This window comes from Botryllus schlosseri, chromosome 11, assembly GCF_051294905.1.
Source record: "Botryllus schlosseri isolate E-star chromosome 11, Bs_hap1, whole genome shotgun sequence".
NCBI classification, from domain to species: domain Eukaryota; kingdom Metazoa; phylum Chordata; class Ascidiacea; order Stolidobranchia; family Styelidae; genus Botryllus; species Botryllus schlosseri.
The window spans coordinates 9648350-9665760 of NC_137246.1; the positions used below are offsets into that span (position 1 = coordinate 9648350).

The following is a 17411-nucleotide window of genomic DNA, read 5'->3' on the forward strand; positions in this document are numbered from 1 at the left end:
CCATATTTTTTCTGTACAAACTCATAGGCTACAAATCATCCCGTGATATCTCAATTCATCCCGTGATATCTCAATTCATTGCAAAGCTAGTAATTTAAAATACCTGATATTAATCGACTATAACTATAGCACTGATTCCGAAAATCTAAATATTGATCGATCTCTCAATTCTCGAAGAAGTCGACGGTAACATGAACGTTGCACTACAGGCCTACGTTTAACGGTAGTACAGTACCATCAGAAAGCTGCTTACCAATCAAGAACGTGGATAGTTAGGAGCTGTTTGAAACACATAAAAACGAGGTAGCCTAATGTTAAAATTGTCATAAGCAATTGTATCCTAGTCATAAACTGTCACATACCCACCATGTCAGGTCTAAACCTTATTATCGTCAACTGGAAATTTTCAAAATGCGGTGCACTCATGGCCGATGTAGGTTGATGTTGAAATCGTTATAAGCAATTGCATCCTAGTCATGAACTCTAAAATCTTTGTCGGCTGGGTCTTGAATTTGGTACCCATGGACGCGAAATTTGACGCTGAGTACTGACATACCCAATATGCTAGGGTTAACATATTTTAGAAATCTGAAATCAGGACACTTTCAAAATTTTCAAACTTGCAAAACCGAAGGAAAATCCTGAAAAGATGGTAAATATTTCCCACTTCATGGTCGGTTGACTAAAAAAAAGGTCGACTTATTCGCTCAGCCTCTTAAAAAACGGTCAGTATTCTCGCTCAGCGCCCAAAAGTTTTTCTTTCACAATATGAGGTGGTTGACTAAAAAAAAATAATAAGAGGTCAACTTTCCGGCGCAGCTCCCAAAATAGCTGCCGAGCGTTACTTCAGTACTGACTTATTGTGTCTCAGTTGAATTTTGCCCTATATCTTGGGGTTACCATACGTCCTCTTTTAAGAGGATTTGTCCTCGTTTTTGACTTTTTTAAAAGTGTCCTCGGAGGACGCCCTTTTGTCCTCTTTTTTGAGAATTTTGGTCATATTTATAGCTAAATGCTACTGATATGCCGTAAATTAGCCCCGAAGTGACGCTCCGGCGGGTATTTCGGGAGCTAGGCGGAAAGTTGGCCTTTTTTTCTTTTCTTTTTTTAGTCAACCATCTGACAATGTGTAGGAAAAACGGTATTTTGGAAAAATTTACAGTTTTTTGAGAATTTGCAAGTCTGAAAATTATGAAAAAGTGTTCTCTTTTCAGATTTCCAGAACATGGTAACCCTACTATGTCTTGAAATTTTTTAAAAAAAAGAGGACATTTGGGCGACCTCCGAGGACACTTTCAAAGAAGTCAAAAATGAGGATGTATCCTCTTAAAAGAGGACGTATGGTAACCCTACAATATGCCAGGTATAAACCCTATTATCGCCAACTGGAAATCTTCTAAATGCCCTACATTTATGACCGAAGTAGCCTAATGTTAAAATCGTTACAAGCGATTGTTTCCTAGTCATTAACTCTACAATCTCTGTCGGATGGGACTTGAATTTGGTACCATGGACGCGGAATTTTACGTTGAGTATTCACATACCCACCATGCCAGGATAAGCGCCTATTACCGCCAACTGGAAATTTTCAAAATGCCCTACATTTATTTGTCATTGTGAATGTCACTTAGAAGGCAGTTTAATTCTCGTTGTGGATCAGGAAGGCAATGAGTAATTTGAAAACTATTCAATGCAATTCACTTCGATCAATCAACGTATCTTGCAATCCAAGATTACGCGGCACGCGGCGTCACGTACATCGAATTCGCGAGCGATATTTGTCGCTTGAGTAGCTGCAATACCTGGGATACGCCATTGTCTGGACCTCTGAAAGACATGTTTAGGCTGCCACAAGAATAACAATTATTCTGGTCGTTAAGAAAATTTAAAAAGTTGCTGCAATATCGATAAAATTAAGTACAATCTTGAAAATATGTCAAAGAGCCATATCGTATATCGCATCCATATGAGAACTAGTACGCCATCTATGTTGCTACGCCATTTTTTCTTTCGCGCTCTACAAGCAGGCTGTGTTATTTCTGGCGTTTCGGAAACCAAATGCCAAAACTGCAGAAAATTAAAATTTTAAAATGCCAAAAAGAAGACTTTTTGAATATATATATATAGATTTTTGTGAAAGTTTTAGATAGAAATGTTAGCAAGTATTGAAATGAGTCTGCGTGAAGCGATAAAACAAGTGTGTAATGCTCAATATGCTCAAATATGTAGGCCTAATGCGAATGAAAATCTTAAGGTCAAGGCCAAAAATTGAGTATTAAAATTTGGATTCACGAAATACTGTGGATTGATCGACCCGGGTAGTAAATGATATCCTGCAAGTAGGGATGCAGCTCCACGACTTGGCATTGTGCCGTTGTCACCGCTCGTGCATTTTGTTACCTCAGCTAGCCGACACACGCGACCCATGCTGCATTTAGGCCAATGCTTATTGATAATTCCATTTACCTTCAACTTGCTAATGGAAATGTCAGCCTATGGTGCAATCACTGATAGACATGGTCACGTTAGACAACATGGTTTCATCAATGAACAATTGAACATACACGCTTACGCAGTGACAATGCCTCAGTCGCCAAGAAGTAACCCCCATCAATATGTGCCATACACATTCCTGGAAACATTCAGTCCTTTATTGTTTTTTTGTTTCACCGTTGGATATTTTTTCGTATTATATTGAATATTTAAGCCACTTGTGATTTCTAGCCATTGGTTATCGAGCGAAGCGCCGTGTTTCAAACGTGTCAGCAATGATTTTGAATTGTTATCGTAAGTAGTATTGTGATCTGTGTGAATGTGAATGCAGGTAATTATTAGGGCCATTTAAAGTCATTAAAGTCATATTTTTTTCTATGCATCAGTAAGTCGTGAAATCAATTTTAACGCGAAAACCACGTCCCTATGGGGTATATTAAGAAAGTTATAAAGTCATATAAAGTCATATTTTTCCTGGTTAGGTCATATTTGAGTTATAAAGTCATATTGTAGTATACTTTAAACAAAAAGTGCCAATTTAAGCGGTGAAGCAATTAAGCACTAAGAAAGTAAGGTAATTTCTGATTGAACGAAGGCAAGCTGCAAGGTTAGCCTACATAACACTTCAGTCACAGACCTATGAGGTCACACATTGCATTGTGTTGCTACACAATCTGTTTTACTTCTGTGCACTGAAATAGGACGTCATTTGAAGTTCAGTCAGTGGGTAGGCAGGCTAAAAAGCTCTATTTTGGTCTACTTATATACAAATACATTTGGATATGAATAAACTAGTATTTACGGTGGGCACCACTATAATAAATAATTGAAGAATTGGTCACCGAGATATGCCGCCACTACAACAATATTTCAAACTTGATACTGAAAATGGAAAGTTGTACGTACACCATCAGAGAGGCTAATGCTGATCTAAATGCCCTTGATTTCAGAAAAGATCCGCTTGAGCTCAAAAATTACATTAAGAAGCGATTGGACAAAAACGATGTGAAACAAATTATGGAGCTAGAAAGGCAAGACATTTCACCAGCGCTGAATGAAAAACTGCAGAAGTGTCAACCCACATCAGCGTCTGTGGAGCGCTCATTTTCCTTACTAAAGTCATTTTTACGTCCAAATAGTCACTTTAAAGACTCCAACATTCCACACTACATGAAACTGTACAACAACAGTGGTTTAAAATAAAAATGGATGCGTATTACTGTTATGTTGTTTATGTTTTACTCGTCAGTTCCATGAGTGACGTTGGATACATGTAAAAATACACTATTTTCACATAAAGTCATATAAAGTCATATTTTCCATAAAATAAAGTCATATAATTGATTTTTTACGGTCATATAAAAATGGCCCTAGTAATTATGCACGCCTATCGAATCGACTATTCGGATTAGACATTGCAGAATCAGTCGGTCGGTTTTGTATTTGGTGAATTGACTCCAACACCGTTGCCAGTCCGGTTTTTTCTCTCGCTGTTCGTTGACACAAAGTGGATACTGCTCGTTTTGAGACATTCTTTGGTATGAAAGATTAAACTATATACAGTGTTTTACACGGTTAATTCGCGTATACAAGTACGAATTCCTGGCGAAGCCAACACTGCCAAAAATGACATCTGAAAAATGCCTAAATAAGGTATTTTGGCATATGCCTAAACAACACGGCCAGCCTATAGGGTTTCAGCACCCCATATAACCAGGTATGTGTTTCCGCCTCCTTCAAAATCTAAATCGCCGACGGGGAAGGCGCTGGAGCCAAGAATCTTTTTAAATATAAAATCTTCCCTTTCTCATTATTCAGCTTATCTAAATTTTAATTAACTTCCGTTATTATCCGACTGAACTCGTTATGAGCTCTGAAGTTGAACCTGTCACTGACTTCGTTAATCTAATTGACAAGTGGAAGGCCGAACACAAGAATGAAGGCTATGACCCACTGCCGTTCCTTAGGCGGTGCAGTAAGATCTTGGAGTCTGCGTTTGTCGAATTCTATGACGGATGTCCTCCCGAATCATTATTCCACCGGCCCCTCAAACTTGCCGCTGCGGAATGTAGATTGAGCAAAGTATTGAAACTGCTCGAAAACTGCAAAGAATTCAATGACACGTTGACTTCCAGGTACCTGAAAACTAATGAAAGCCCGAAGAATGTCGGAAGTGTTGTAATAGCTTCGGCAAAGCTAGCTTTCTTGGCCGGGCACGGCTATCGCATAACTGGATTGGATTCGAAAGAGTATGTAAATGTCTTGATAAGCTGGATTATCTATGCCAACGAGCCTTTAAGAACATATGCGACTGGTCTTATTGACGGTCATTTTGTTGTGATACAATCGAGTAAGGACCAAAGTGTCAAACTTATTACGACCTTACTTAAACGTCTATGGAATTATATCGAGTTCTACACATACAAGGAAGAAGAATGCATTGTTCTCGATGAGAACCAGAACAAATCGAATCCAAGGAAACGAAAGCACTCTCAGAATCTCAACCCGCTAGTGAACAGCAAATTTGTAGTCCGAGAAAGGGACATAGCGGCCAATAGTAGTGTGAATGACTTGAGGAGCAATGGCAGCCTTGTGGAACAAACGCCGGCGACGATAGACTTACACTATTCGCTGAAAAAGCCCCCTACCGATAGTTTGTACGAGTGTTACACGTTCCGTTTGTTATCATGCTTTGGAGGACTCCAAGAGTTTCTATCGTCGTTTCACGAATGCAATGCACTGCGTTTGGTAAGCAGATATATTGAAATGAAATCGGACAACCGTTTGGTTTATCATGCCTTGGATTTTTTAAGCAAGTTTTTTTGCCACAGCAAGACCGCCACCGAGTTCATTGAATTGGACGGCATCCAGAAACTGATCGATGTTCCGCGGTCATCAATAGGTTCTACTCGAGTCCCTTTGTGTTTGTATTACCTAGCTTGTCACAAGGATGCTGTGGAGAAGATATGTCGGCTTCCGGCGCATATTTTGAGGGAACTCGTAGAGTATGCCCTATGGCTTCTGGAGTGTTCGCACGATTATGGTAAATTTTATATCGTCGTCTTTTTTTCTGGGACATTTTCATACAGGAACGTACTTTCGCTATTTGATGACATGAACGGCTTGAGATGTATTGTAAATATGATTTGCTCGACCCAGTACATTATCAACGCAGCTAATGGTGAATGCGATCCGCTTGAAGACACAGATTTACGTGACGTGACGCCGCAGATCATCTATCCAATGTGTGTCGCTCTTAGCAAGTATTTTGAAGCTCAAGTAGCATTCAAAGTCAGGGAGCTCGTGACATCGAGCTCTGTTATGAAACACAAACACCGTTCGTTGGAGTTTGTCTCGAAGTACGAGTCCGCAAAGCACACGAGACGTAAGCATTTTGAATATTTAGACTTTCTCCGTGAGTTTGCAGGTAAATGCTGCAATTTCGATCTAGAACACTGGGAGCCGATAGCTCTCTTTCAGAGGCTAGATGGTATTCCGTTGCTGCTAAAGATCATTGGTGACACAGACGAGTTGGGAATGTTCGTGCCCGATCTAGTCAAAGCCTGCCAGGCCGCGTTGGATGTTTTATGCTCCGTCACATTGTCGCAGTCTTGTCAAATGACGCTCACGGAATGTCACCCTCATCATGCGATCGGACTCCGTGTAATACTGAACTTCATTGCAATTATTCGTAAAAATAATAACGCCACTTACGCGGATGGAGTATCTCTGAATTCCGCAATTACTGTTATTATAAATTGTGCTGAAGGTACTGATGGTGAAAGAAGGGATGACAGTGAATCTTTGGAAATAACTGGTTCAACGAGGTATGGTAATAAGAAACGTGAAGCTAGAGAAACATGTTGGAAACTCATTCGGCAAGCGCACGGCGTCAGCAGGCTGATATCTCTGTTAGACGTCACCAGGCCAGCACAAACGGCAGATGAAACGCGTTACCTTGCTTGTAAGGCGCTCGCCGGGCTTGTTGAACACCGGCCATTGCGTGAGATCGTACCTAAGCTTCATGTCTTGACCAGCAAATTACTTAACGCTATCCCGAATCCCGTCGTTGAGGACAAGAAAGAGCTACACATCCAGTTTTGCATCAATGTGGAGTTACTCTTGAAAAGAATAGTGAAGAGAAAAGCAAGTACACCCGACTATCACTGGATAGCTGTACTGAGAACTGGCGTTGACACGGAAACTCGCGTGCAGTGTGATAATGAGGACCTTTTGTTAATGATTTATCTCAGTCTGGTCTTGTCGGGTATTCGCAACAATGCTGCGTCATCGGTGCCGGAAGCTGGGAAATTTCCAGATGCCGATGATTACTTGTTTGCCATGCTTGAATCTGTGAGAAAATTGGAAACCTTTAACGGTTTCACGACGGAAGATTCCAAAGTCAGTGAAAGCAATCGTTCTTACGATATCATCACCCACGAAGACTTGAAGCCCCGACACGTCCAACGTCGAAATCCGCTTTTCACTCTGCCACCGCTTTCCGCGTTCACTCCCTACCGTTGCCCCAAGCCCACAAACAGAAGCAATCCATTGATCAACTTCCAAAAACGACACTATGGTAGACAAGGGGTATATCACAGACGGTACGGTGTCGGCAGTACTGGGCATGACTTGCGAATGATTTACAGCCGTTTCAGACCGGCCAGGATGATCAGATCTACCAGAGATCCAATATCGTGCCTCACGGCTGTTGCGTTCAGTCCCACCGACGATTGCGCGCTGATTCTGGGAGACAGAGCTGGATATTTCCACTTTTTCAAAGCGCCGAAGTTTGAAGATCGTAGCAAGGCGAGGATTTTCAATTCCACAATTACTCAAATCGTACCCTCTTACGCGGGAGATGTGATGCTGGCCGTATCCGTGAATAGTCGGCGCCGCAACTGTGCTTTACTAGCCATAAACGATACGATAGATGAAAAGTCAACTTTTCCATTCATTGATTATGTCGAGTTCTCCAAGACCGTTCAAGACAAACTTGTTGCTTCGAGTGCTGGCCAAGCAATTATCTACGATGCCAACACCGGCACGGCTATCAACACCTATGGAAAAGATCCATATGATAACACCTATTCAGCAGGTGAGCTGACATGTTACTACAAATTTAATCGTGCCACATTTTCGTACGATGATCGATTAGTTCTAAGCAGCGGGTGCTTATGGGATGTCCGAAAGCCCCAGACGTCGCCCGTTCACGGATTTGATCAGTTCAACGAGCAGATTAGCGGTGTGTTCCATCCTAACGGTATGGAAGTGATCATAAACACTGAAGTTTGGGATATGAGAAACTTCAAACTGATTCAGACGGTACCTGCTCTCGATCAATGCCAACTGTTGTTCAATCGAAATCGGAGTGTTATGTACGCCAAGAATGTTTACAACAAAGAGCGGCCAGTTTCGATGTCATCCTTCCGGACTTTCGACTCGTCGAATTATAAACCTTTGGGATGTATTTCCGTAGAGGGTGAAGTAAACGCAATCGCTTTGGACGATTGCGACCGTAACGTAGCTGTTATTGAAAGGCCGAATTCGTCCATGTCTGTGTGCAGGATGTATGAAGGCGGCATGGTGCCAGAAGATGATGCAACAAAAAAGTAGAACAATGTGAAAACTGGCAACGATGTCGACAAGAGAGATGACAACAGCTGTTATTTTGATGATGAAATCACGTCTGGTGGCTTTTCACAAGTTGTTGCCGCCAGATCGTTCGGTTTTTATGGTGAGTTTTTGGAAGATACGTACACGTAAACTATACGGATGACAAATTCTGATTTGATCGTGTTTCGGTAATTCGATCTGCTGCATGATGTTTTGAAATGATGGACTGCCTGCGATATGCGATAACTTTATTCCAACCCTGTCGATACTAATTGATGCACGGTGATGGTCTATGGATTTTGTACAATACAGATATCGCTGCAACTTTATGGTCTCAGTCGTTACTGATAATATAGCGGCGCCTTTGAGTGCACAGAGTAAGCTATATGCGGCAGAGGGGTGGATAATTGAACACTTGAATACTGACTACTTGGGCTGGACAAAGATGAGTACCTGTCACCTGAGTAATTCGATTCCGAATCGAGTGTTAGGCTTCGAGTCGAATCGAATATTCGAGTATCTCTCACAATGACGTCACAACAGTGTAAATGATGTTGGAATGTTCAAATATGTACCTTCATTCGATCAGAAAGAATATAATGCCAGTATTAGTATCAGTTTATTATTATTTTCATCGTTTCGAAACACCACAAGAAACTGCGATACAATGAAAAGATAGGAAGGTGCCGAAACGACTTGCCGTAGTCTTTGAGAGCACCCACCCACCTTGTCCTAGGCGAAGTAGAGAAGAAGCGTGCACAGTGAATTAAAATTAAATCATAGAACAGTGGTTCCCAACCTTTTTGTCTTCATTCCCCACTTCAAATTTATTCCGAGTCTTCATTCCACACTACCCAAAACTATCGCCGTATTTCCTTTCAACTTTTGTCATTACGGAGCAGTTGTTTGCTTGTTTTAGTACGCAAGACACAAAACGACACCAGTACGCAAGACAATCGCCTATAACTGCAACACAACGTATTGTGAACCGATACCGGTAACCGTCAAAATTTAGCGAAAACGTTATTTGACGTCATACTGGTCGTGCTGATCGCAATGATTGGTTAATGGTTATCCATAGGCAGAATGAGTTTTTGTGAACAACGCAATATAATTTTCGATGCATAGAGTCCAGAGCAGTTAACTGGTAACGGCAATCGCGCATGTGTCTCCGTATATATGTAGATCAGGGGTGTCAAACATAAGACCCGCGGGCAGCATCCGGCCCGCCAGGCGATTTCATCCGGCCCGCGAGACAATTCTGAGGATATTGAAAAATTACTGTATTTTCTAGTACATTTTTTTAAAAAGTTGAAATTTTTAGTAATAAATACTTTGACGTAAATAATGTCTCAAGACAGCAACTGTCGAACATGTTCAATCGTTCATAGGCCACATTATAACCATATATCGACAGTGTTGAGTTCTTCCTCATGTAACCATCAGGAACAAGATGGTGAAATCGACACCACATTCTGAGAAGGCTAAAAAGTGCATAATTAGTTCTGAGTTATCTAAAACCACTGACCAAATAATAGATATTCGCAGAGGCGGAAACCCCAATGCGAAACCGCTGCATGTAAAATACATGTATAGCAGGGGCGGGCAATTTCTCCAGTCGGCGGGCCGGATATAGGAAAATTAGGACCTTGGCGGGCCGGATTGCTAAATCGATACATTATTCGCCAATTTATCCACATATAAAAGGAATAAATCGTATTTAATGAATGTAATTTAACGACAACGATGTAACTTCAAAGCCATTTCTCGCCAATAATGTCGAAGACAATGTGGATTTGAGAACAGCATTGTCATACATGCACCACTATATCTGCTTCTCTCTGATCAATCAACACACGGTGCAATTCTTAATTAAGATTTCAAGGCGTTCGATAAGCCTGGTACCCCAATTTTACCAAGATATCAAGTCCTTATAGTCATTAGATAGCGTGGTTGTTCACTGTTCAGCTATGTGGCCTATTTTATCTCGATATTGAATTCTTGCGGCCCGCAGCTTCCACGAAATGTAAAAGTGGCCCCCGACCCATTTTGAGTAGGCGACTCCTGGCAAAAGCCGGTCTCTTACAGAAGCCTTGAAGTGTGCCGTGCTACAAGTCGACGGTTACGGAATCAAAAATAAGAAATATCGGCCTCTTGTAAATAACCATTTTAGTCGACGAACACCATCATGATTACCACAAATGACATTAGGCCTGAGTACATCGTAAATGCTGATAATGCAACAAGTCTTCTCGCTTCGACAGATTTACGCATAAGCTCCACCCTCGCTCGCCGCGCAAGTGCGCACTGCGCATACATGTGTATAATGACATACAGTCACTAACATTTGACGTATGTAAGCAAGTAGTGGGGAATCTTGGATGATGACTTGGGCCGCGGGCCACACCATCATGTAAGACGGAAAACTGTCCGCGGGCCGGACAAAATCCCTTCGCGGGCCGGATCCGGCCCGCGGGCCGTATGTTGCCCACCCCTGAATAGCATATGATAGCTACGAAAAGAATATAATTCAAATATCTTTGGTCGCACTGCAGTATAGCCTACCTTACTATCACTCTGACCCAAATGGCCCCGGCCCCGGTGTCCAGAGAAACTCGAATGGTGAAATGGTGATATTGTGGAAGACCGCCTAATATAGTTGACGTAAAGAGATGCACAATAGTTTTTAGACAGCTTTTTTTCTGCGTCCTCACGGCAGCCAGTCCAGGCAAGAAGGAAGCATGCATTGTCATGTGTCCACCCAGTGTCCATTTCACGTAGTCGGTTTCAGACACCCGGCTGCCCCAGAAATAACAGCACCATCACAATAGCAACTAATAATCATTACACATACACCCTAATGGGTGGGCTGTCACAATATAAAAATAATGAACAAAATTTAACGTCCACGTTTACAATCTAATGTATTCCTCACCGTTAATATTCCAACTTTTATATCGTCGTTAGAGACGCAGAGTCACTGCTTTAGTAACTATATTCAATCGGCCAATCGTAGTATTTTTGCCAATTCCATTGTTTGTGAATAATGGTGTTGCACGAATAGATTCCACATTATACGTGATATAATTATAATGCTATATTATGCCCAGCATTGATATAAAGCAGTGATTCTCAAACTTTTTTTGACATGCCCCTCTCTTTATCAGAGTGAAAAATTTCGCGCCACCCATATTGTCATATCACGAAATGCAACCATAATGCTAGCAATCCCAACGGATAGTTTGGTCGCATGCAGTGGCGGCTCGTGACAATATCGGGTGGTGGGGCAAGGGCTGCAAGCGACTTTTTATCAAGATGACGTCACAATGGAGTTTTCCAACGTAAACAAGTAACTTATTGGTACGAACTACGGTAACACGAACTTCCCGACAACAGTGATGTAACGTATGTGCCGCGAGAGGTCTGCCGGTGAGCTGTGACTTGAAGTGTGGTAACTGCGTAAACGGCGTACGGAACAAAGATTTCACACGGCTCATGTTCGCACTATACCTGACTTGACTAATTATCTGCAGAAATGGAAATGACTATAACTCGAGAGATTGCGTAAGCCTAGCTGGAAAGGTCAACGAGTTCGGACACATACGCAATTGTTATCTCATAGATTGGACAATGTCATATTGAATCCAAAACATAATTCTGAAGAACTACGGATAGCAGCCTCGGAAATTCGGTCCCGATACAGCATAGGAGATATTTTGGCCTTGATGCTGAAGACTGTCACACGACACATACGGCTTACGGTCTATATGTCTGCTGCAAAATCGCCTTTGGAAAATATATTACCGAATAAATACGTGGATGAAAGCCGAAAACTTGGTACACTGTTACATGAAATCAACGAGAAGTAGCCTCATGACCGTTTTCGGTATGGTACACTGTCAAAATTAATACAAACAGACCAACACCGAATTTTGCGTAAAATTTACTGAGGAATAGGCTTATCATTGATCAAGCGATCAGCTGTTAGCCGCCATCGAAAACGAAACAGCTATCGCGCTTGATAGGGGTTGTAATTGTAAGCAAATGGCCTGAAGGCCACAATTTCACGGTCAAAATTGACACTGGAGAATATAAAATAAAAGTAAATATTTGAATGCAAACCGAGGATGTTAGTAAACTGTTTCATGATATCATCATCTCATCACTTATCTCAGTATGGAACACAGTTAGCGTTAACACAGATACGCCGACTTTTGCGTGAAATCCGCAATGCGTTAGGTAGGCTAAGTGTCAGATCAGCGCACATCTTTAACATACTCGACCTTGATGACGAAATTGCTGCCCTAATCATTGAGTGCCAACCTTGAGACTTGGCACAGCGTTCGATACTAAAATCAAGACATACCATGCAAAAGCTCATGACGGATCTAGGTAAGGAGCATCGTTAAAATCAATGGAGACCAATACCGGCTTTGCGTAAAATATGTTTGCGATAAATGACGAGTCAGCTCTCACTCGACTTAGGAAACGAAATTACCACTAACACAGTACAGTGACAAACTTGAAACTTGGTACCGCGTTGAATACTAACATTAAGACTTACCGTACCAAATGTCATGACCGATCTCGGTATGGAACATCGTCAAAATCAATGGATACCAATACCGGCTTTTGAGTAAATTCTGTTTGCGATACATGACGAATCAGCACACACTCAACTTCGGAAACGGAATTACTACCCTAAACTTTAAGTAGAAACCCTGAAACTTGGGACAATGTTAAATACCACCATCACGACATGACATACCAAGTTTCAAGAATTATCATGGTGTGAAACACCATCAAAATCGACCTATACCAGCAAAGGTCGACTAAACGCATATGACGGTAACCGAGTTCAGATGTAGATACGATTGTTACATCACACCTTAAGGGCGAGCAGGCTATGTTGCCCCGGTTGCTCGGTCATTTTATGAATAGGAGAGAGTAAATCACTGTTTCTTTATTGTGCGCAGCTTTGAGAGAATAGACAGTGAAAGCTTGTTATGAGCGCTACCGGGGCATGCCCCGGCTAGGCATTTGCAAAGCGAAAACACGAAGAGAATTCGATTTTCGCAGAGACTTCGCTATATATATGGGCATTAGGGTTGTCCATAATTTCGAAAATCTCAAAATTTATGCGTATCCATGTCTCATTCTATAGATTATAGTTAAAAAACGTCAATGAACCTGCAATAAGCTCACGGGAAAGTCGTTAACCTTTGTCTAAATGCGTTTGAAAGTAGCTGCCGTAGAGTGGGCGTGTCAGCGACCATAGAACGGCAAGCAGACTGGTAATCACGAAATCACGGCGTTTGATTCAAGCCCCGAACTACTGCCATCTCCGGCTAAGCAAATTTGCGTTGTCACCATGTTACAGTTGCATTGTGGGGAATAGGCTGGACGACTTAGTACAGGCGCTTATGGAAAACCGTCCAGTTTTAAAATATATTTGATTCGTATTGGGTTTGTAGTATTTTATACGAATGGAGCTTTGAATGAATAATCATCGTAACATTCAGGATTTGTTTCAGCCCAATATCTCGTGTTGATATCTGTGTTATCTATGTATTTCGACATGTCGAAGACATCTCGTTTCGTTGGTAGTGTTTGTTGCGCCTATGGGTGCAGTAAAAGATATCCACGGAGTCATATATGAGAAGTAATAGCGATGAAGAGTCTTTGGTAAAGCGTCGGCATCCAAGAACATTTCACCGGTGAGTGAATGGCAGAATATGCAGGGCAGCAAGACTATCCTTGAAGAATCAGTTTCTATTTTTAATATCTCCTGACCATCACAGTCAATCAATGTCCAGATAAGCCACAGCATTAATGAATAGGCCATGTTAAAGTGTCATTATACCAGAACATTTTGTCACAAGTATATGGATGTTGGTATGATCAGAGCAGACTATATCAGCAGTCTCAGCACCATGTCAGTTCATCAGTATACCTGTAATAGCATGACCAGCCAGGTCACTGTTTGTATGATGTATGGGCAGTTCAGCCAATAACTAGCTTAGTACTCAATCCTTGCTTAAAATTGTCGTGAAGGTTGGAGGTAGGACTAGAAGGAAAGGTATAATTGAGGGCCTCACGGTTTTGTCCAGCATAGTTGAGTAATAATTCTATATTTCTGGTGCCAGATGCTCACACTAAAGTTCAAATTGCTAATTCCGTGGTCGAGTTCATTATAGCTTTGTGCGTGCGAGACGTTCGATTTGTCTCGTATGATGTTTTTTGTAGGTTTACCTTTGGCTTTAGATTTAAAAGGTTACCTAATAGTAGGCTTACCATACGTCCTCTTTTAAGAGGATTTGTCCTATTTTTTGACTTTTTTGAAAGTGTGCTCGGAGGACGCCCTTTTGTCCTCTTTTTTGAGATTTTGTCCTCTTTTTTAGGATTTAGAGCAGATGTAGAGCAAATTGCGAGTGATATGCCATAGGGATGGTGTGAACCTCTGAAAGGTTCAGGTTCGTGTGAACGCGAACCTTTTTGAAAGGTTCTGTGTGAACACGAACGTGAACCTCATGACGTCACGTGACGTCATATTGCTAATCCCAACCCTATCTTTCAATGAAGTGATAGCGTATATTAATGTATACGATACCTAGCGAAGACCCGGGCCACATAATGTCACAATGCTGAAGTGCATATTGGCGTTTTAAACGTCGCTTAATGTATCAACTGAGGCAATCAAATGATATAATACTTCCATAAAATCAATATTATCCGTCGCTTTGCCAACAATTTCGATGAGGACTTGCCATGGAATATATGCTTACGCCTTAACAGTCTGGGCCAGACCGGACAATGTATTCAGCTTCTGAGTATTGCTACATTGATTTTGAGCAGAGTGTAAAACAGGGTTTCTAGACTTGCTACCGATATTATCGCATTAATAAGTAATACAGCGGTAGCCAACACCCCAATCGCACGTTTTTTATGATACAATAAACATCATTCGCTAACTACATGTAGTGTATTTCGCTCGTGACGTTGTGTGATTGCAGGTCGAGCTCTTAGCAGAGAGTCGCTAAATATTCACAAACGGAAATCAGGAGCAAACTTTTGTAACAAAGCAAGTAAAATTTTTGAGATTGGCAAGGTGCATATTCGTTTTGTGTTGATTTTTTCAGCTGCCAGCGGCATGCACAGAGTGGCCCGCAGTTGAAATGCAATAAATTTGTACTGAAGATGTCATAATGAAGTGAAAATTGAAAATATATATGAAAAAGGTTCACAGTGCAGAACCTATCAAGGTTCTGTTGTGAACGCGAACCTCTGAAATTCCGAGGTTCACACACAGAACGCGAACGTGAACCTCACGTCACGTTCACACCATCCCTAATATGCCACATATTAGCACAGACGTGAAGCTCCGACGGGTGAAAAACGGTGATTTTAGCTCTGAGCGAAAAGATGACCTTTTTTTTTTTTTTAGTCATCCATCTGGCGATGTGGAGTAAAAAACGTTATTTTGAGATCTGAGCGGAAAAGATGACCTTTTTTTTTTTTTTTTTTTTAGTCATCCACCTGGCAATGTGGGGAGAAAAACAGTATTTCGAGTTCTGAGCGGAAGAGATGACCTTTTTTTTTAGTTAACCAGTCACAAAGTGGGAAGAATTAACCGGTTTTTGAGAATTCTACTCCGATTTTGAAAGTTGGAAATTTATGAAAAAGTGTCCTCTTTTTAGATTTCCAAAATATGGTAAGCCTACCTAATAGGTTATCCTTCTGGGGTAGAAAGTAACAGATATATCTAAATCAAACAAGATAATTTCACATATGTTCCTGCTACTTTTATCATCGTTCATAACAAAGAATGGTCAATTTGGTGTGCTTTGTATCATAGAATTACTTGTGAACTGATACAATGTTCTCTACAACGCAGCTTTCCTACCAATGATTCCCTGAAAGAAAGATGGATAGAATGTATTAGAAGAAAAGACTGGGAGCCAGCAAGATCGTCGGTCATCTGCTCTGATCATTTTTCAGAAAGTGATGTTTACCGTGTTGGCGGGAGAATTCGTTTAAGGACGAATGCGGTGCCGACAAGATTTCTGAATTTTCCAAAATATATGAGGCCTAAGGTACAGTAGACACTAGACAGTGACTATATATTTATGAAGTTTGAGTTCCAATTACTATACCTTGATTTTAGCCCTAGTTAACATAAAATTCACAAATTTCAGGCTTCGAACAACCGACGAGTGAGACCTTCTGCAGTTCCAGATGAGAAACGGCATTATGATGCACAAACCGCTGAACCTGAAGTAGTTCTTCACGACCACAGCTACTGTGCGCACACGTCTCCTCGAAAAGTCGTTCAACAGCAACACCGTAGGGTGGCAGAAATTAAAAAGAGGTTGGTTGCAGCCAGAATGAGAACATACCGTCTGGCTGTTTTCTTTTCCATTCAAAGGTTCTGGAATCGACCATCGTTAAGCTGTAAAGCCAACCCTGCGTCGCCAGAGAGAATATTTACATACCCAACTCTTACTTCAAACCCACGGAAGACACCGGCTAACCCACTGAATGCGGTGAGGCCACTTTCTTCGTATGCCGTAGAATTTTCATTATTTTAATTCTGTACTAACCGTTTTTGGTATCTTTACATATAATAAGAAAACAAAGAAGGGAGCAAGGATGAGCAAGTCTAGCCAACACATACTTCAAACCCGTAGAAGACACCGGCTAACACACTTTCTTTACTATTTTATACGCATTTTGGTATAAAGACGTTGTCGTGACATCAAGGTATGTCGATCAATGTGTCTTCAAGTGAACAATTTCTCATATGTTAGTTCATTTATTTTGAACAGTGCCTCAAAACGACGTCGTCGTCGTAGGCCCCGCAGTGGGGTGGCCTTCAATGTGACTGTGCCTGTTCTGTGTAAGAAGAGAAGAAATTGCATTAAATTGGAACTAAGATCAGAATCGGTTCGTTTATTATACCTCGTTCGCAGATATTAAGCCCTAACTTATCCCACATTTGACTTTCAGATCACCGTTAATTACGCCGAAGGCGACGTAAAGTCGATCACAATTAATTTATTTCTGTTTTCATTTTTTTATGTTGTTATTTCAATAGAAAAATTCGTTTCTCATAACCGAAGCTGGTGTTTATGAAAACGAAAGTTCGGCATTTTTGTACGAGACAGTACAGCGCGGTATTTCGTGTGACGAGGCAGTACAGCGCGTTATTGCGTGTGACCACAGAAATGGTTGATCTAAAGCCAGGTTTGAGTGCTTCATCTAGTAGGGTAGGCAAGTATCGTGGGCAGAAAAACTGAGTTGAA

General features: G+C 41.3%; 1 protein-coding gene and 2 long non-coding RNA genes across 3 annotated transcripts in view; all 3 read left to right on the forward strand.

The window, feature by feature from the left end:
* Positions 1 to 17411, forward strand: part of LOC145451092 (uncharacterized) — a 262756-nt gene that overhangs the window by 145009 nt on the left and 100336 nt on the right. The gene's annotated exons all lie outside the window — the stretch shown is intronic.
* LOC145451023 (DDB1- and CUL4-associated factor 1-like) lies at positions 4158 to 8438 on the forward strand. The gene is made up of 2 exons (XM_080329509.1): positions 4158 to 5878; positions 5945 to 8438. The coding sequence occupies exons 1-2, from the start codon at positions 4360 to 4362 to the stop codon at positions 8107 to 8109; spliced, it is 3684 nt and encodes a 1227-aa protein (XP_080185635.1). The 5' UTR covers positions 4158 to 4359; the 3' UTR covers positions 8110 to 8438.
* Positions 16531 to 17147, forward strand: LOC145451025 (uncharacterized). The gene is made up of 3 exons (XR_013918674.1): positions 16531 to 16652; positions 16738 to 16869; positions 16935 to 17147. It is a non-coding gene; the product is annotated as an uncharacterized LOC145451025 (long non-coding RNA).

Bases quoted from the DNA above. Each gene is read 5' to 3' on its own strand.
- LOC145451023 (XM_080329509.1), top strand. From the start codon at position 4,360: ATGAGCTCTGAAGTTGAACCTGTCACTGACTTCGTTAATCTAATTGAC. The intron at 5,879-5,944 runs GTAAGCATTTTG...ATTTCGATCTAG, and splicing joins GTCCGCAAAGCACACGAGAC to AACACTGGGAGCCGATAGCT.